Source organism: Electrona antarctica (assembly GCF_951216825.1).
Source record: "Electrona antarctica genome assembly, chromosome: 17".
Classification (NCBI taxonomy): Eukaryota; Metazoa; Chordata; class Actinopteri; order Myctophiformes; family Myctophidae; genus Electrona; species Electrona antarctica.
Window position 1 is genome coordinate 12,828,245 of NC_136798.1, and position 21,201 is coordinate 12,849,445.

The following is a 21,201-nucleotide window of genomic DNA, read 5'->3' on the forward strand; positions in this document are numbered from 1 at the left end:
CTACCTGCACACCGGCTTCTCCTTCTGGCTTTTGGGCACGCGGCCCTTCCACGACAGGCAGAGGATGTTGGAGTCACTGCAGAGGACCGGTCCATGTTCCACTGCCGCGAACATCCTCCCCGACGCCTGCGGAAGTATATAGGCATGACACAATTATTACATAATGGCCTTCATTTGAGATAGTTGCGAATATTAGGGGATAATATTCATAATAGTTTCCAAACATTTTCCAAAAATAGCAGATCTTGCTAGCAGATGCACTGAATATGCGGCTAAAATACATATTCGGTTGATTTTAGAGCCGAAACCGAATAATAGTCAAAGAACAGGGGTTACCTTTCATAACCTCTACTGTTTTGTTGTGATGACGTGATCAAAATGTAATCATGTCTTTTGCCATTATCATGAAGCTCCACAACAAAGGTTCGGCCATGACAGCAATGATACAAAAACTGGTAAATAAAATAAAATTAATGATAATATAATAGTAATATTCGGCCAACTGTTTATTTACCATTTGGTGCATCCTACAAGTTCTCAACACTGTGAGCTTGTAGATCTGCTATTTCCACTATATATATATATAGATGAAGATAAAATTAGTTATTTATTTGCTATGTTCAATGCCAAAAACACAATTACATTGTTAATTGTAATCATTTACATGACAAATAGTCATCACTCATAAAGTAAAATGACATGATCGTGTAAAACCTGACCTGAGAGAAGACCGCAACTCTGCTCCGACCGGACCCGGACCACAACTATCCAGGACAGCGAAGCTTTATGAGCGCTTCTCCTCCCTGCCGGAGATGATCACACAGCAGCAACGGTGCATAGTAGCAATAGACTTGAGAACGTCCCCTCTCGGACTGCCTGATTTTTAATAGACTTGTTTATCGATGCCGTTCTGACTAAAACCCTATGCTCAAGCAACACACAGTGACGCTTGCTTGCGACTTGGGCTTATATATATATAATATTACTGGACCGCGAGTAAAAGATAACAATGTAGTCCACAATCCACATTGCATAAAAGGGGAGGGGGGGAAGGCACGCGTTCAACTAAGTCATTGTGATGAGCTGCCGTCGTGGTGCATGATCAATGACAAGGCGACACATTACAGTACAAGATAAACAGTCAGATCACCAAACCAAAGCACTTTGTCAGTCTCCGTGCAGCACCGCACAGCCATGGAATGGAACAAAAACAAAGATCAACCGAATCGACACGACGAAAAACACTAGGCAAAAATCCGTGTCCACTTTTAGATGTGTAAACCAGCCACCGTTTGTCCGAAAACTCCCCAAAGCTTCCAATTAAGTTCGGTATGATCCATTTGTTTTCCTGTAATATGATTTTCTCCAGTCAGAGCTGCGTGAGGAGGAGCAGGGACTCCTCGTCAGCTGTCAACCCACAGCAGCGCCGCTTCGCCCGGCAGCGTCATTACGTCAACCTGCTGGGCGTCGGATAGGATCCCATGGAGGACTGAGGATGGAGTCAAACAATAACAGACAACAGAACATTCTCTGTGAACAACCGCTGTCAAACAAACACATCATCATGTACAATGACGACTTGTAGCGTAGTAGCGACTTATTGACTAATCGGCGTTGCATTGGTTGTTAAATCAAAGGCTAAAGAAAAGGGAGATTCGGGAGAGTGTCGTGAAAACGGGAGCAAGAACGAGTTGGGGTGGCAGAGGGGTTACGGAAAGAGAGAGTGGCGGACAGATACAAGGATGGAGAATAGATTGACAAAAATACAGACACTAGACTGACTAGGATAGAGACAGACAGACATACAGACAAGGATGCAGATTGAAAGACATATAAGGCTACAGACATATAGCCTATAAGGATGGAGATTGACAGACAAGATTAGAGACAGACACACAGATACAAGTCCCAAATAGTCAGAAAGGATAACCAAGGGTCCCGAACGGGGCTAACAGACAGACAGCGACAGACATAAGGATGCAGAATGATTGAGAGACAGACAGATGCATCGGCAAATTATCCCTGAAAGACCCGAGCAGTGTACGTCATTAGACAATAAAAGCCCGAGAAACACTGGACTTTATATCTACAGCTATATCTACCAGTTTAGATTATGTATGAGTGCAGTTACACGATCGCCCATAAATACAACATTTTAAATCAGATTAAAACATCAATTTAGAAAATATGCATCAAAATCATTCCTAAAAACCAGACAATACAAAATACATCCGATTATTGTTGCGCAGCGGAGGGGGGGCGATGCTGCTTCCACTGCCTGCTAAATGCACTCTTCACTCTTCATTTAACTTACAATTCAATTTAACACTCATGATCTGCTGTGCATTGACTAGCCGAGGATCAAAATAAAAGCACCCATCATCAACCATCATTGGCTATACCTCTTAGCAGCCAGCTAGCCGGGAGGGAGAATGGCAACAACAAAAAACAATACACAGTACACTCCTCAGTGTTTAGTTCATCAGAATGGATTTGATGCCATTTGTACACCCTCACCGAAGGGCTAGGCAGGCTAGCCAACTCACAAAGAATGCTAACTGACTAGCAACTATTAGCTGAACCTGAACCACCACCATCATCATCCTCATCATCACTGGCATTCAGCTAGCCTGCTCTCTCTCTCTCTCTCTGTGGCTAGTAGGTTAGCTTCATTGGATGTTGTTGGGTCTTGAGAAAGGGGTTTCTGTTGATTCATTTTAAAAGATACATTATCTAACCAACACCAGCGCGAGACATCATGCAAGGCGTCAAAGTGTTAAAAAACGATAAGAAACGTGCGGTCAATAAAAGCTGATCAATGATCAATGGTCCAGTGAAGAGCTGCTATCCTTACCTCGTCTTGCCTGTGTGTTCCTTCCTCTGCTCTGCTCTGCTGCCACTGGAACGGTGGAACTGGCAGGGCCCGACCCGACCACCCTGTCACGTGACTGAGTGACACATGATGATGATGGAGGGAGAAACACTGTGATTTCTGATCTGGGCTTGCCTTTATTTATTATTGTGATCATTGATGAGACACATATAGTATGTATGTATTTTCTACCTTTTTAACGATTTAGTAGTTTTAGGGAGAAAAAGTGGCAGTACAAACTGCTAAAGGATACATAATAATAATAATAATAATAATAATAATAATAACCCCACCCCTCCCCACAAACAAACATAAAAAACATAACATAATACTAGGCATTTAACCCCTTATGGACTGAATTAATTTCTAATGATGGGGAAAAAAACATTTGTGTTTCTGCCATCAATCAGATGCTATATTAAGTTGAGATACTCAATTTGAATTTACTACAAACAATAGATATACATTTAGGTATGTGCCAAATTTGGCAGAGTAGGCTATTAGGGTTATTACACTATTACACTATTTCACTGTTATACTAATTACACTATTACACTATTACACTTAATACACGTATTACACTAGTAGACTAGTACACGTATTACACTTATTACACTATTACACTTATTACACTATTACACTAGTACAAAATTACACTTCCACTATTACAGTTACTACTATCTCTATTATTGTGATGCCATGTCCTAGTCCCTGATGGGTCAAATTTGTCCAAAACAGACAGTAGGCCTATAAGTGCCTGATAGGTCAAATTTGTCCCAAAGAGACATTGCCAAATATCTCAGACAAAAGTGAGGTCGAATGTAATCTACTTCAATATTTCTGTAGTTGAGTCATCAAGTTAGCTGGTGTGTATTCTGCCCAAATCTCAGATTGAGGCAGTAAGTCATACACTGGCAGCCTAGAGCCATGTGCTGTCTCCACTTCCTGCTTTTTCAAATGAATGTAATTTATTCTCCAAACCACTGGATGGCACCAAAGTGCTTCCAGTTCTACCTTGGCATGTGCCAAAACTGACCCAATAGGCATTGACAGCCTTCCTTTTCTACATCGCCTATATTTGGTCGACCCAGTCGTCCAAAAGGACACACACACACACACACACACACACACACACACACACACACACACACACACACACACACACACACACACACACACACACACACACACACACACACACACACACACACACACAGACAAATTGATAATAATAATAATTAAAAAAAAATCTCTGCCAACTGCCGAGTGGTAAAAAGTGCAGTGGTTGCCATAAAAAAGTAAAGGTTGACAAACTTGACACTTGACACAGTATAATTAATTACTCATCCACTAAGGCGTATGTTTTTCGTTATTCTGAATGTCTGTAAATATTGGAAATCAGCGCCTGTTTTCTGTTTGTGTAAGTTTCATTTATTTATTTTCTCTTGTAAAACAGAACCAAACTAGAAAAAGTGCCCCTCGGGGCACAGGTCTCCACCAGGGCAGGGCAGGTTGTGGCCTCCTGGTGGCGCTATAATAGGCCAATGTGAAAAGGGTACAATTTCTTCTTACGACTTGGATGGCAATTGGATGATTTGAGGCATTTTGTTCCAAAATTGTGTTTTGCAAAAATCCACCTGTTGGTGGCACTATAACTATGGCACTATAATGTGAAAAGGTGGGATATATTCCTCAGCCTAGTAGGAACGTCTGTGAAAGATTTCACGTAAATTGCACGCTGCGTTCATGATTTGAGGCTTTTTGTTCAAATCGGGCCAATCCTGCAAATTTTTAAAGTCACTGTTAGCCAATCAGGATGGAATATGCAATATCGGACAGATCTGTCTTGATCACATGACTATAGAGATACTGTGTAACGATTTGTGGGATTTTTGGACAAAATATGGAGGAGTAATATAAAAAAATGTGTTTAACAAAAGTCGGCCTCCTGGTGGCGCTATAACAGGCCGTTCTGGAAAATATGGGGCAGAGGTTCATCGTTGGCATCCAGGGAGTGTGTGTGCAAAGTTTGGCATGGATCGGGCCAACGGTGCCGGAGATTAGCTGGTAACAGACGGACGGAAGGACGGACACACACACACACACACACACACACACGGACACACACGGACACACACGGACGGAGTGCAAAACATACTCTCTCCCCATGTCGGCCTCCTGGTGGCTCTATAAAGAGCAGATGTGAAAAATTCCAGGCAAAGGTTTTTCCTTGGCCTCTAGGGAGTTGGCATACAAAATTATACACAGATCCGTGCAGTTAGAGGTAAAAACAGTAATCGGCCAGTTATATGAGCCATGAGGCTGAGTTGAAAATGATCAAGTGCATTTCTTCCTTGGCCTAGTGGGAATGTGCGTGCACAATTTCACGGAAATTACACGACACGATGTGTTCATGATTTGCAGCATTTTGTTTGAAACTGAGCACTCCTGCAAACTTTGGAAGCCAATCCTACCCAATCAGGATGGAGTCTGAAAAATCTGAAAGACCCGTTTCGTTGAATGGCTCTAGAGAGACTGTGTACCAATTTGCGTGATGTTTGGACAAAATCTGTAGGTGTACTGTCCGAAAAAATGTTTTGCACAATGCGGCCTCCTGGTGGCGCTATAAGAGGCCAATGTGAAAACCTTGGGGCAGAGGTTCAGCTGTGGCATTCAGGGAGTGTGTGTGCAGACTCCAGAGTATGGCAGCGATCAAGCCAACGGTGCCGGAGATTAGCTGTCCACAGACGGACGGACGGACAGACGGATGGACGGACGGACGGACACACACACGGACGGACGGAGTGCAAAACATACTCTCTCACCATGCCTTCGGCCTGGTGGAGACAATGAAGACAGAACACTGAATCTGTGTTCCGTTCTTAAACATAAAAGGACAAAAGAGAATACAGGCCTGTTTTTCGTTATTCTAAATGTCTAAAATCGGCACCTGTTTTAGTTTGAAGAACATTGAAGCTGTGTTCCATAGTTCCATTTATGCATCTGAATCCAAGGACTATTAAATGAGGACAGGAAACGAAGACGGGGGGGACTCTATCTCTTGGTCAAAGAGTTCAAGAGAATAATGACTGAGGGGAAGAAGCTGTTTCTGGATCTGGTGGTTGAGGTCTTGAGGCATGTAGCCCCTTTGCCTCTGTGAATGGGAGGCGTGGAACAGCTTGTTGTTGGGGTGGGAGGCATCCTTGATGATGCTGAGGGCCTTAGACTGGCAGTGCTGTTTGTGGATGGACTTAATCAATGGTAGGAGCCTATAATACACTGCACAGTTTTCACCACCTTCTGCAGTGATTTCCGCTCTGCAACAGTACAGTTTCCGTACCAAGCTGTAATACAGTAGGTCAATGTACTTTCAATGGTACAGTGGTAAAAGTTTTCCAGAGTTGAAGATACATCAGGTATAGGCTCAGGTTGAAGATGAGCCCACATTTGGCTTGGGGTTATATGCACCTGCAATGTTGGTATAGACATGGTCCAATATACCTCTCGTGGGGCAGGACACATGTTGATGGAATCTGGGTAGGACTGTGGACAGTCTTTAATTTAGAGTGGTTAAAGTCTGCCTCTGGGAAAGTGTTTTGTACTTTGCTAATTGCTGCATACATAACTTTCATTGCTTCTTTAGCATTTACGTCAGGTGGGATATAAGCTGCAATTATGATGATAACTGAGAATTCTCTAGGCAAATAGAAAGGTTCAATGTTCTTCAAACGAAAACAGGTGCCGAATTTTAGACTTTAAAAGACATTTAGAATAACGAAAAACAGGCCTGTATTCTCTTTTGTCTAAGAGTTTAAGAACGGAACACAGCTTCAGTGTTCTGTCTTCATTGGTTCTGTTTTACAAGAGAAAATAAATAAATGAAACTGACACAAACAGAAAACAGGCGCTGATTTCCAATGTTCATAGTATTTATAGCCTACTCTAATGTTTACAGACATTCAGAATAACGAAAAACAGGCCTGTGTTCTGTTGTTTCATTTTATGTTTAAAAATAAAACATGATATGTTCTTGTTTTCTCAATTTTATTTTGAAGAGAAAAACAAATGATACGTTAGCACCCGAACCATTATGTATGGCATGTTTCATTTTGATATAGGCCCTATCTGCTCAGGAAAGATGAGCATGGCCACCATTGCTTCAACCAGTATACCATCCAGTCCACATGGTGGCAGCATTGGCAAGTCATCTCGTTCGTTCGTTCTCGTCTCTCAAACACAAACACCATGGCTGCCCCCATGGATGTCAGTCGGCAGATTTGCTCTTTAGCAAGGATTTTCGCAGGAATCTCAACATTGGTAACGTTGTGGTATTATTTTTTTATACTTCCACACTGTCACAATAATGTGTTTTGCCGGACAGTTTTACGTTAGGAATATTGAAATAAGTAGATTAATTGTGATTCTCCCAGTCTTAAGGACATGTTAGGGTAACATGTTATTATGTTTCTAGACTAGTTCTGTTTTTAAAGTTTGTTAATGTGTCATTTATAATTATTTTAAGGGAACAAGAGGCCTGAACTGTGGAGGTCATCGGAGGTGTATACCCCGGTATAGGTAAGCATGCACCACGGCTTGTGTCTTATCCCAATTCAAGTGCAGCCATAATGATACATAATACTATAATAACCGTTACTATAATATATTGCACTGACGTTGCTGTTATATTTGGCTCTCTTGCCAGTGAGGATTGCAGCTTTAGTTAAAAAATCACACCCGTGTGAACTGAGTGGTGCAAATCCCCTCTGCCCCTGCCCTGCCTTTCTCTCTCCCTCTCTCTCATTAGCAGGCAACAGTGCAGCACTATCTCTCTCTGTTTCTGGCACAACAGCGCCACTTTTGCCCCTACTGGTACTCTAAACATAGTAACATAGTCACATAGTCCCATAGTGACATTGCTGTTCCTTGGAGTGGTTGCACCACTCAAAAATAAGAACGTAAACTTCGATAGGGGTAGGCAACCTTATCTCAAAATTAGCTGATTATTATTTATGACTATTTTTATTAAATTGTGACAACACCCTTGTAAAATAGAGATGGTTCCATCATTTAGAATGTGTTTTGGTACAGCGAACAAGCCGAACATTTAATTTAACCCCAAGAAGGCTACTTCTTAGGCAAAAAATCAACTCCATATGAATGCAGTCCACTTCCTTAAGTACATTACATTTACATGTACTGAGAACTATTGACAGCTATCATGTAATTCATTTTAAACCATTCTTTTCCTTCAGACCACATCTCCCACTGGCACCAACGGCTTCCTTTCATTCGGGAATTGCATCTTTGTCGACTCCGTCATCGGTGAGGCATTATTCTTTTCTTACCACAGGCTGTTTATGTGACAACTTGAGATTCTAAAATAATGTATTTTTGCATATTCTGAGGCAATTAAGTTCATAACCCCATGGTATTGAACATGTAGCTTTAGACTATAAGCTCCACCACTCCTGAGTGCAGTGCCTGGTACTGGGAGTCTGGTGCAACACACAGGTCCTGGGCCTGGTGAGAGCAGGAGTGGACCTGGTGAGACGTAGGAGGGGCCTGGTCAGGAGTCAACCCAGAGCCTAGTCCTTCCACGCGCCAGATTTTGGTTCTCCCAGTACCGGCAGAGTAGTACCGGAGCAACGGATTGTGTGGCCTTGCTCATTCCCTGATGGACTGATCAAGGGTAGCTACTGGGACGTAAGTCGGGATTTGATCAACCCCGGCTGGGTCGCCTGAGTGAGGGGTATGATGTTGGAAGACCCGAAACCCCGTTGACCTCAGGAAACATCACTGAAGATACGTCCCAGGTGCATCCATGCGATGTATTTTTATTTACATTCATGTTTGTAGAAGTATATTTCAATACAGGACACCGTGGAGGCATGTACACTATATACACTACTGAAGTTATCCCACAGCAGCAGTGATAGTCTGACATTTCTTGACAATTTATTTATTTATTTCTCAGATTACAGTCACAGAAGAGCCAGACACTCTGTTCCAAAAGGTGTCTGTGTTCGTCAAAGGTCATGACAGGGCTGTCTTGGATAGCTACGAGTTCTTTGCTACTCTGGCAGCCAAGGAGTTTGGCATTAGTCTCAGCAAAGTGTGAGTCTCAAGAGAAAATTCCATGGTCTTTCCACACACAAAATGAACAGCAATATTAATTCATCATGTCCCATTTTAAATTCATTTCCCCCCCCCCCCCCATCTACCTTAGTTTCGAACCTCCCAAGGACGTTGAGAGGTTTACACTTTTGAAGTCAGTCCACATTTTCAAGAAGCATAGGGTCCAGTATGAGATGAGGACACATTTCCGGTGCATCGAGGTAAGGAACTTGAACTTACCGATTTATACATGGTTGTATTCCGTGTCGCGCAGCGAAAATAGCAATCTATAAGCTCACCACACGTCGCATGTATGTTCGAAGCGTGACACGGCACTCGACTAACTAAAACACGTCTGAAAGTCCAATGTTCACTCCATTCATTTGTGATATGGATTCATTGTTTAACAACGCGTGTGGATCAGAACATGGTTTCCATGAATACTGATGAATTATGAGACTCAATCATGTACTGTACCTCTTCTCCCTCTCTAGCTGTCTCATTTAACAGGCTCCACAGCACAAGTTTACCTTGAATACATCCAGAGGAATCTACCAGAAGGTGTTGCCATGGAGGTCTCGAAGGTATGCCTCTATGAATTAGCTCTACACCAGAATCTGTTTTAAGGCAGGGGGGGGGGGGGGGGGGGAACTAATGGTAACCTAATTGTCATTAACATTTCTTCAGAAACTTAAATTACTCAATATCAATGTTATCATTCTCTGTACACAGTACAATGCTTAACTATTTTCTAACATCTGCTTGTTTTCACTCATAAGGGAGCATGTACAGTACTCTCCAAAATTAATACTAGGGATTTTACACAAGTTGTATGTTTTGTTTTTTTGTTTCAGACGGCTATGGAAAAGATTCCTGAACACATTCTGGAACCCATGTGGAAGGACCAGCCCACTGACAAGAACTCCAGTCAATCAGAACAGTCATGAACAGCTGCGATTTTATTACCTCTACACAAACAGTGTGTTGGGGACAGGCCGCAGTAAAATATAAATAACAGGCCTCAGTAAAACATAAATCTTTAATCTAAAGTTTCAAGGTGTTTCTCTCAACATTTGGTTAATCTGAATACTGTATGTAGAAAAAAGGACCAGCACAAAAACAATATAATTTAACAATAACAGTTTATTGAATAATGTGGATATACAAGCTATAGGTAAAAGCAAAGTTTCACCCTGTACGAAATTACATTAATACAGTACTCGTCATAGATGCTAAATGCAGCTGAAGGTAATGAGAGTGTTTCTTTTCGATGCTATGTATGTACTCGTCCACTTGTAGAAATATGGCAAATCATAATTGCTTAATTATACCATGCAGTCCACCTAAATGGAAGCAGATGCATTTGTTTCTTCACTCACTTATTCTGTTTTTTCCTTTAATTTGTCACCCGTCTGTATATAAAGAATAGAGAGAACCTGCTCTCCATCCCTCTCTTTTGACTCAGTGTGTTCTTCTCTTACAGCATTACTCATTTATATCAGGCCGGGTCATACACAGGTATTGGCTCTGATGCTTGAAAAGCATTACAGCTAAATAATTGTCTGGAAGGCTATGCAACCCACAAAAATAAAGGTCTGATAGACGTTTGCTGCTGCTTCTTTATTTAAACATCTTTCTGTAAAAACATCTAACATAGAAGTAGTTAGATTAAACCTGCTTGACCAGTTTTCCTTTGCAGTTGTCTGATCTACTGTAGGTCTAACAATATTCAGGAGCTCTCAATTTATTTGGCTCTTATGTACAGTATAAGCCCTCAAACCTGGCATTCATTATTATAATTACAATTGTTTAAGACAACTGTCCACACTGAATAATTATAATTCCATTACAATCGATTATAATGAAATGTGACATTGCATGGGGAGTAGAAGTCTTTCAACAGAATACATTGTTTTCTTTTAATCAATCTAACACATACTAATTTGTATCTCACCTGATTCCACGTCTCATGTTTCAGTAGTTATTTCTGCTTCCATCCTGAAAAACAGAATCTCCAGGAAACGGAGAGGGAGGGATATAGGGATTCAGACACAAGAAGCTCACCTTTATTGAGTGAAGAGCTGGATCTCAGCTGTGGTGTCACTTTTGAAGGAGGGGGAGATATGGGAGCCTTGGTCCTGGGGCCTGGTAGGACTACTGTACTGTGTGCCCCCTTCAGGAGACAACAACAGTCAGTCTGTTAACAATCAGCCACAGGGAGCAACAGAAGGGACTGCAAAGATTGAAAGGGTAGCAGAGAAATACACAAGTGCTAGAGAGAAAAAAGGCAGACAGAGGAAAGGAAAGGTGCAACACCCTGAGATGGACAGGTCCCTGTGAACCCCTGTCGATGTTCTACAGCCATGTTTGAATAACTTGCAGTCTTTGAGTGGCCTAGTGGTTAAACTCAGTGTCCCATCCAGAGATAATGGCGTGTCCTTGTTTGTGTCACTGGTCTGGTATGCATCACATCTAAATAAATGCCTGCTTATAGGATTGTGCTAATGCCCCATACTCATCATTCTGTTGGGATTTTATGAAATGCCTTGGATTAATAGGCAATGCATGAATTGACTTGCAAAACTATTTTGAAAACGATATAATACATAAATCAAAGCACATAGGATACCTACTGCAGTAAAAACAAAAATATTTAATAAAAAATATATTAGTAATCATGCTATATATGTAAAGTACTGGACCTTCATGCAAACAAAGCATGGAAGACTAAGAGTTTGGGGGTAGAATAATACATGACACAATAGTTTTTCGGATTTGCTAAACATTCTTCACCTGGTTTGAAATATAGCTAAAAATGCTGACAAAAGGCTCTCCTTTAAGAGTTAATCATACAGGTCAGAGTGTTCTTTGTTGGTGGTCCTTTGGGGAAGATGTGCTCCTTTTAAACAGGCTACCACTGGGATTTGAGCTGTAAGATATATCATTCTGTGAAATAGCATTTCAGTGCTTTCAAGTGGAATGGTTGCACGTCCTCCAGGCAAACAATGCTTGGTACAGTAGGTGGTTACGTTGTAGTGTCCCTTCTTTGAGTGAGATTCCCTTTCCGAAGAAACAATACTGTGACCTTTCTGGTCGAACACATTTCAGCCCTCAGCAAATCTATATCTATATAATATAAAGTATATCATTCAGCATACAGTGCATTTTATTATCATTTAATATCTCCCATAAGAGCTCTTGGTCCTCCAAACTAGCTATAGCTATAGCAAATTTATGTTATAATAATCAGGATGTTTGCAGCAGTCCTTAAATGGTATTGCTATCAAATGTTCAGCTTGTTTAAAATATCACAATAATGTATAAAACAAAATCAGACACTGAGTAGTTGTATAATATTTGGATGTCATCCATTCTTTGATAAATTGCAGATATGTTGCAAACTTGTAATGGCAACTGTCAGACTTGACTGTGAATGAACAATAAAAAGAGAAGTTGAGTTTATTTTTTACTTTTATTATGTTTTTCTTCATGACTATGGCATACCTCTTAAAAGGGTTCAAAAAACACATTCACAAATTCACAGAGGTTATGTTAATTACAGTAAATAAAGAGTATATAATAACACTTCAAAAAAACTAGGTACAGTAAGTCATAATTCCTTATACTTAAGTGAAGCAAATGTGGAGGTGTTGCTTTCATGTATAAATGCTTGTAGATATATAATTTCAGTATAGTGTCCATTCATAATGTAGTCTTTGACCCATTAACGATATAGATTGCTGAACACAAACATGAATCTCCCAAACAGCAATACTCGTGACTTAAACTAGCTGCACTGCACATTAATGATATAACATTAAATAATAATGTATACTTGACATGTAAGTGTGTTATCACCTGAAATAGTGCATCTAAAATAGCATATTTGTTTTTAGATGCTGTACTGCCTGGTGATGTTATAATACAAAACTATCTCCATGTAATAACAAAGGAAACATTAGGGAGGTCCAAGGTGTAAAAACTAGTCAACACTGCTGCTTGAGGGCTGTTGTGCACTCTGGTTTCTCTATATCTTTCACTTTTATTCTCTCACTCTCACAAACATTGTCACCCCATTTTCTGTTTATTTAGGATCAGATGAATATCTTAAGGCTCACAAGGTGACCACTACAATAACCACAGAACATCTAAGGAACTTCAATGACAAGAATTTGGAGGACAACAGATTCTGTGGCAACCTCAACAATATGTAAAACTATTTACAGTACCATGACCATGTCTTTTATAACAGTAACAGAAGGTGAGAATGCCCTTACACTGTTATGGTATGAGGCTTTTTAAGTGTCTTGTGTTGTCCTTTTTACATTAGGCTCTTTCTTTGCCAGTAAACAATATCAATAAGCAGACATTTGGCTACAGAGTGTTTCGTTAAGATATTCAAAATCTTTTTATGATACACAGTTCAGGGGCAATTATTTTTAACTGAAAACACCTCTGTAGGCCCACTACTACAGAACAAGCGATTGATTATAAATTTAGGGCAGGATGTGTTAAAATCGTCGGCCACCAGGGGGCCCTGGCCACCTCTGGCCTCTGCCATGTGGGGGTGGATGCGGAGGAGAGACTGGTCCATTGTGGTAGCTGTGTAAAAGGATAAAATCACACATTGGATTCTTGGCTTTAGGCCAATATGGGGCACACTCTGATAAGAGCGGAAAGCCCTGATCTTTTATTCTGAAGGATACTCTCTATAGCTAATGTGTGCCTTTGAGAGGCAGGATAAACTCAATATGTATATACATATTATTTTTTCCTTCTTCTATATTGTTCCATGCACTATTTAAAAGTCTGGTTGTGAATACCTGAGCAGGATGCATTGCTTTAATTTACCAACTGCATGTACTTTTATTGAATACTGATAGGATTAACTTTACAACTGGGGCAAAATGGTATGTTTAATTTGTACTTGTTTATTACAATCTTAGTAGAGGAATACATTTGAAAATTATGAGGCAAGTTATCATGAAATAAATCAAGTTGAACATGTGACACCAAGGATGTAGAAAAGAGTGAGGGAAAGAAGTGGATGGCGAGTTACAAGACCGAAATTGAGCTGTAAGGAAGGGCTCACTTGTCAACCTGCTAGATTTAAATTGACGGAGGCAGTCTAACAGTGTACACGTCAGGAAATAGTGAAGAGAAGTATGACCTACCTAAATAGCTAATAGATCAAATAATGTATCAAATCTTACCCTCTTGGGCCTCTGGGGTGGAAGTGGCGTGGGGGCCCAGGGGGTGGCATTCCTCGCCCTCTTGGGTATGGGGGGGGGCGCCCCCTGTAACCAGGGTGGCCAAGAGGAAGAGGTGGAGGGAGGCCACGCCTGAGAGGTGGAGGGAGGCCACGCCTGCAGGGGAAGAGGTGAGGTGCAGTATTTCAGCGATACTTAAAGACACAGAGATTGCATTTTAAGACAAGCCCATAGTCAAGGAATATTCCCTGCACTTTTCATCAACACTCTTGGACTATGTAGGTCGCAGAAGTGACAATACCTCAAGAGGCCTTGACTTTTTCCAAGCCACAGTTATAAATAAGAAATTGTTCTTAAATTGTTTTGCCTGGTTAAAAAATAAAAATTAAATAAAAATGTAATAAAAAAAACTCAGCTACTGTGAAGGCAGCCGTCACCTGTGCATGGGTGGGAAAGGTGGTCCTCTAAGATGCATGGGTAACGGTGGAGGGGGTGGCGGGCCCATGCCCATGGGTCCACCCCTACCTCCTCGATGGGGCGGCGGGCCCATGCCCATGGGTCCACCCCTACCTCCTCGATGGCCTCTAAAGTCTGGATATGGCCGCATCCTGCCCATCCCTCGCCTGCAATGGAAAGCCAGGAATCACATGCGACAGGATGAGTTATCCAATCATCAATGAGTTATTTAAATCCATGGAGTCACGTTACATGGTAAAAGCATTAAAGGTGTTTTCTTGCACAAATACTATTTGTATAGCTAATATATCTAATTTGGCAATATTGTTAGTGATTACATTGTACTGAAAGTGCCATAATCATGAGACAACAATTTTAAGTTAACACAATGTTTTAAAATTAACATTTGATAAGACATGTTAACCAGTAAAGTACCTCATAGGCATAAGGCCGTTTGTGGCAGCGTCCCTCCCTCTACCCCGTCCACGTACAGGTGGGCCAAACCCTTTCATCATCATCATCATGCCTCGTCCACCACGCATGCTTCCTCTGCCCATCCGACCCCCTCGGCCACGAGGCCTAAAGCCACCACTGCCCCTGGAAAGACGATGCAATAAAAACAAACAAGCAATTACAGATAGAATTTGCAATCGCAAGGTGATGTGTACCATATTGGAACCTGCATTCTACCATAGCCACTTTCCTCAGCCACAGCAAAAACAAGAAAACAAAAGCTGTGTTGGCTAGGTACGCATTTTCTAGTCCATATAACTGTTGTTATAACATTTTATCATGTCTTTGTCCTCCTCCATCCTTTATTTGCCCTGGGTGAAGGGAGTGATATGAGGACTAAGAAACGCTTGGGTTATAGTTAGCTGACCAATTACAGTGCACTGAACTTTCACAGTGATTAACGTTGCTGCGGAAGGCAATCAGCATGTCAAATGGAATAAAAGCAGTCACCAAACAAGGCTGCTGCAGATGGTTTGGTAGAATTCACATATGAGTGGAGACATTGGAGGTTATCCAGGCGCAAAGGAACAAAACAGAGCAGAAAACAGCTGGCAACCTTCATCCACAGCACCTGTCGTATTTTCAGCCAACTCCCCTCCTCACACAAAGCTCCCAATTGTTTTTTCCTTGGAGGCCCCATTCTTACATCTGATCTGAGACATGGTAGTAAACAACCACTTAAGCCTAACGTAATGAGACACATTGTAAACTTTTGAACTACCTCCTTTTGAACTACTCCCTGTGACCTTAGCTGGATGCCAGGTTGTAGGAAATCCCAGTGAGACTACCAGTTATGTTAATCAAAAGCAATTGTCTCACTGTATTGATGATCAATTTTTGCCCTTGGAAATGGTATCTAACCTTGGGCAAAGACAAATGCCTGAGTGAAACTGAAAGTCTATGGATCATATCTCATGTCAGAAAATGACCAACCGAGCTTTGTTTCCCGTTACTGGTTCCTCAGATGTATCCTTGGATGTTTCCATGGTTTCTGCTGGTACTTGCTCTTCTGTGTCTGCATCCATCTGGAAGAGATCACAAAGTCAACTAATAATACATGATTTGATTGCCATGTTAACAATATAAAATATAAAAGTGCTTTACGTCTACTCTAATGCAGTGTAATATTTGTCTTTTTAGCTGAATTGTCTCTAATCTGTCCTGCGTCTCTTCACAAGGCCTTTACCACATTCAACAAATGAAGGGAAAAACCCAAACCATACATGTAGGAAACGTATACAGCCTACCGGTATGTACAATGTTTATATAAAGCACACCGGTATTCACACCGTTCCACACCCACAAACAAACCTGCCTTGTTTTTGTTTTGTAATTTCCTGTGTGGTATGATGTTTTCATGTGTTCATATATAGTATTTTTTAGTTATCATCTTGGTCTATAAGGAACATTTTTTTCAGCCTGGAGGTCAATGAATTGACTTGAACTTGATAGGAATCCCAGAAGTTGTGATTTTTATTATTTTATTGTAAAGCACTTTGGTACCAATACCATAAATAAAAGTACACAGTACACACTTCACAGACTAGGTTTATTGTTTAACTACATAATATGGTGTTGTTTTTTAACAATGGGAGTGGGAGAGAAATCTCACTCAACAGATAATTGAAATAGATTTGAAACATGAAACATTGAATTATAACAATGCATTTGCCTACATCACAGGCAGTATCGTGTCTATAGTTAGGCTTTAAAGACTGGGCATACCTTCCATAAGGCCATCTAAGCCAGTGTCAGTTTTGGGACCGCAGCAGTCCAAAGCTGATAGTAGGGAGATTATTAATAGTTCACATGCCTGTCAATACTATAAAATCTAACACCTGCAACACTGCTAAACTGGAACAGGGACACACACACACAACAGGACTGTTCTGCATCCAAACAAATAGTTTTTTGTTTTGTTTTTTTAGATGTAATTCAACTGGGTAATGTAGACTAGTTTTTTAGCATTACTTTATTATGTGTAAAATAGCTTGTAACTTTGTTTCTTAAAAGAGCCATACATAAATGATTATTAGTATTATTAGCCTATAATTATTATTACTAATACCTTGATCACTTCTGGACGTATGGGGAAACAGAATGAGTGACACCTATTAGACTTATCTAGGGCACACACTGTCCCAACATGCCCATTCTGACATGCATTTGGTTAATGGTAATAGAATATGCCTCAAGGACAGGCGTCCTCCATAGAAGAATGTGTTCATAACCTCCAGGATAATTGGGTTAATTCTGTACTAAGAGGTTGTCAAAGACAATAATTTGAAATTAGCTTATTAATTTCGGCCTATAGGAAATAATTAGGAATATGATGTGGATTTAAACATACTAACTAAAATACAGCTGTTAATGTACAGTAGTACAGTATAGTCTATATAGTCCTACTCCTTTGTAACAAGCAAGAAAACAGTGAGATTTACATCATAGGGTATTCTGTGCTTGTCTTTGCAAACTGTTAATAAAGTAAAAATCAAATTCCACCCAAATGACTCCAAACTTGTCATGGCAAACATTCATTTTTAGCACTGTTCAAGCATGTACATGAGAGTAAAAATTAACTTTTCTTCGTGTGTGTGTGTGTGTGTGTATGGTAGGCAATCTATCACAATGTGAGCTCATGGTAAAAAGCATCTCATCTACAATGCAAATCGCATTTTAGGCCTGCAAAAATAATCACATATTTCCTTTGCGAGGTCGTTATCACAATCGGTCGCTACTAATATGAACAAGAATCACAAGATCATTGTGTTCCGAGAAAAAGAAGAGAAAGAGCACATTAGACCTAAGATTAAGAAGTGTTTAAAATCTGTTGATCTTATACAAGGGGCGTTTCTTTGATTTACAATGCTTTTGCCGTGCCTGTTCCTGTGAAATGTGGAGCAGGAATTGTTTTACTTACAATTGTGGCGAATTCGAGGTAGTTCCAGAACAAAATACTCGACAGAGTCAAACTGTGATAACAAAAATAATTCTTAGATTTTTATTTATTTATATATTTTATATACAAAATAGTCTTCTTTGCTCCCAGTGCCTCCCACGCTTTGAAATGGCGGCTTCTGCAGAACCATCCATCCAGGGTTGGGATGTCTTTGTGAGGATTGGAATAGAATACGTTGTACCACACAGAGTCCCGCCTACGGGGAAAACACTGGAATCCGATTGGCTGCTTATTTCTCTCCCTACATTCCCATTGGTGGAGGATCGATCGACAGGTTTACCCATTTTACGTGGCTGCTGAAGTGGTTCATTGATAAAGCCCCAAGTTCAAATCATTTCACACATTTATTCATGTCAATGAGTAGGCATAGCATATGCTAAAGATAAATATTGGCAACAATCAGAAGCTGAAATATTATGGTCACAGAATTTAGGACAATATTCTGTAGGCCTACTGCATGAAATTTAATTATCATAGTTCACAATCACACGTATACAATTTGATTTCCCTCTACTAAGATAAGTAAGTCCAAGACCAAATACAAAGTCTCCAACATACGCAATGCATAATGAAAAAGACCACATACAAAACAATTGTCAAGTGCCCATTGTAGAATATTTACACTGAGGGGCAAATATAAGAAAAACATAACAATTAACATAAAAATAATATTAACCTTGAACAGTTACATCATGTCGGCGTCGCCAAACGAAACTGACGTCGATAATCACACCAAATGCCGAGTGTCGGCTTATGCGTAAATGTGTGGTCTGGTGGTCAAATTTGCGCACCATTACGCGCGGTCTAAAATGTCCGAAAGTGTGTTGATGTAGTCAATTGTATATTTCAGGGTTTGTATTTTGGTCAGAGGCTGTCCCTTTTTGCTGTAATGCGGCGGCAGGTAGTCACGGAGCTGATGCAAGGCTTCTGCGAGACTCCTCATCCTCATCTTCTCCCTCTCGCTGGCCTTCGAGCGTGTTTTGATCGACATCTTTTGTTTGGACTGACTCTGGTGTCTTCTCGCTGCACGAAGAGCCTGAGCCGCGCTGTGTCCTCCCGGGAAACCAAATGAGAAATCCATGGCATTCTGAAGCAGCCCGCATGAGTTGGAGGACGTCTCGGGCGACGAGCACATCGAGTCGAAGGAGGATTGTGACGGTGAATTGGAATGAAGTGAATCCTGTCCATCTCCAAACACACTGGGCTCAAGTAGTGAATCCTGGTCATCTCCAAGTCCGAACACACTCGACTGGGTTTTCCAGTCCCATTCCTCCAATATCTTGGCTGAAGCGGAATCGACATCTATGGCACAATCCATGATAGAAATAATCCTGTCAGGTTTTCATGCAGCAGGAACGGTATTCGGGTGGATAACAGCAAATTCTGATTGACGGACTGATCGCCGGTCCGTTTTTATAAGGAAGAACATCTCCGGCACTTTATGAGTTCACAGCTTGGGCGAAAAGTTCAAAGAAAACTCAAGTGCCAAAATGTGACCTTCTAGAAGGACGTCGTTCGTTCTCACTGCGGTGTGAATAAGGTCAAATAGGCTGATAATGTGTAATAGAAAGAAAAATAATTAGATTGTCTTCTGTGTGAAATGAGCCTTTAAGACGGCATGACAACAATTATCAGTTTGATGTGATCTGCCTAATGAAGGAAGCCGAAAGGATGCAGTTACACCTGGGATTTTGACACCTCTCTGGGAAATCAGGCATGCGTGCGTCTTCTGTCTGGAAGGTAAACATGAGGGTAATGATGTCTGAACTGGGCATGAATAATGTAACTTGGGTGTATTTGAACATTTTAAAGATATAACAAATAGACCATATACGCCTATTTAACAAGACTTCCTTTACAATCTCCTATAACATAAGAAGCCCTTGCCTTGACCAATAAGCCCGGCAGTGATTAAGTTATATGACAAAGTAGTAGCAGCCGACTTTTTGAAGGTGGCGTGGCAGCCTGATGGACGTCATTACACAGCAGCGTTGAGGATGCAGCTGTCAGCGGGACAGTGCTAGACGCACTGAGCTGCCAGGTCTTTCATGTCTCAAAAAGGTGTGCAACGCGTCACTAATGATCAAGGGAGCCCAGCAGTGATGGGTTGTAAACCTGAGATTTTTTGCACCAGCTGATGATGACTCATGTCTAAATTCGTCTAAATTAGTTGAGCCCGCCTTTGGATAATAATGGCAGTGTGGTATCATTTGCATATTTGTTGGCCAGGAACCCAAGAACACGATTTGGAGAGAGATAAGCATTCAGTTTCAGCGGTAGAGTGAAAACCTTTGATTCCCAGGGTTCACACAATATTAACATTAACAGTGAAACATAGGAACATTGTATGTGCATTTTACTTTGAGGGGAAATACATTATATATATATATAGTTAACATACAAAATAAAATATAAAATAGTTACTTACTGGGGCACCTGCTGACCTAGCGGTCCAGGCACATGCCACATAGGCTCTGCGCGTCACGTGTTCGAATCTCGTTCATGATGACCTTTGCTGCATGTCTCTTTCCTGACCGTCTTTGCTTGAAAAACTATCAATGAGGCAGAAAAGCCAAAAACAAATCTAAAAACAAAACAAAATGTTACTGGCTTTTAGACACAATAGGCTACATCTGCATTGGGTCTCTGAATGACTCTGTACAGTGACAGTCCAATACAAGTCAATATGATGAACACATTTATCACAATGAATACACAACAGCATTAATATTGTACACTGTGAACTACTGTAAGGGTACAGTGCATCCTCTTCATTCTTGCTTTTGATGAATTGAACATTGTGGACCCTATTGGAAACAAGTGTAATGCTTAATTGGGTCGTCCACTCACAGTTAACAGCCTTTGTATTGAGTTTGTGCTTGAAATGTACTGTAATTCTGCAAACTGTTAATACATTTTTCAATCAATCAATCAATGCTACAGTGCGGAATGGAATTTCCCTCTGGATCAAACAAGGTTTGCTTTATCCTATCTATCTTTAACAGGCTTCAAGGTAATGTATATGCGCACAGTCTATCAACAATGACTGGATAGTAAAAGAACAAAGTGCCAAATAA

At 40.8% G+C, this 21,201-nt stretch overlaps 4 protein-coding genes across 6 annotated transcripts in view; 1 reads left to right on the forward strand and 3 right to left on the reverse strand.

Moving 5' to 3' along the window:
* Positions 1-2,971, reverse strand: part of tulp4a (TUB like protein 4a) — a 44,734-nt gene extending 41,763 nt beyond the window's left edge. For both annotated transcript variants that reach the window (XM_079526713.1, XM_079526712.1), the window contains exons 1-3: positions 2,855-2,971; positions 720-1,489; positions 5-126 (exon numbers count right to left, since the gene is read on the reverse strand). In XM_079526713.1, coding sequence (XP_079382839.1) covers positions 5-114 — 110 coding nt within the window. In that variant the 5' untranslated portion in view covers positions 115-126; positions 720-1,489; positions 2,855-2,971. The remainder of the gene's footprint in view (positions 1-4; positions 127-719; positions 1,490-2,854) is intronic.
* Positions 2,972-7,027: 4,056 nt separating this feature from the next.
* Positions 7,028-10,440, forward strand: mrps10 (mitochondrial ribosomal protein S10). The gene is made up of 7 exons (XM_079526747.1): positions 7,028-7,189; positions 7,395-7,447; positions 8,125-8,194; positions 8,847-8,986; positions 9,099-9,207; positions 9,481-9,570; positions 9,841-10,440. The coding sequence occupies exons 1-7, from the start codon at positions 7,118-7,120 to the stop codon at positions 9,931-9,933; spliced, it is 627 nt and encodes a 208-aa protein (XP_079382873.1). The 5' UTR covers positions 7,028-7,117; the 3' UTR covers positions 9,934-10,440.
* Positions 10,441-12,453: 2,013 nt separating this feature from the next.
* On the reverse strand, positions 12,454-18,637 carry LOC306941329 (uncharacterized protein). Of its 2 annotated transcripts, XM_079526744.1 has the most exons (7): positions 18,086-18,637; positions 16,891-16,944; positions 16,099-16,190; positions 15,088-15,249; positions 14,634-14,819; positions 14,200-14,328; positions 12,454-13,588 (listed from the first exon to the last, which is right to left on the reverse strand). In XM_079526744.1, the coding sequence occupies exons 2-7, from the start codon at positions 16,903-16,905 to the stop codon at positions 13,498-13,500; spliced, it is 675 nt and encodes a 224-aa protein (XP_079382870.1). In that variant the 5' UTR covers positions 16,906-16,944; positions 18,086-18,637; the 3' UTR covers positions 12,454-13,497. The 2 variants fall into 2 exon arrangements, with proteins under 2 accessions (XP_079382870.1, XP_079382869.1); XM_079526743.1 differs by lacking the exon at positions 16,891-16,944 and having other exon boundaries at positions 14,200-14,352.
* Positions 18,638-18,917: 280 nt separating this feature from the next.
* Positions 18,918-19,442, reverse strand: msgn1 (mesogenin 1; the record flags this gene model as incomplete). The annotated part of the gene is made up of 1 exon (XM_079525761.1): positions 18,918-19,442. The coding sequence occupies one exon, from the start codon at positions 19,440-19,442 to the stop codon at positions 18,918-18,920; it is 525 nt and encodes a 174-aa protein (XP_079381887.1).
* Positions 19,443-21,201: the final 1,759 nt, after the last annotated feature.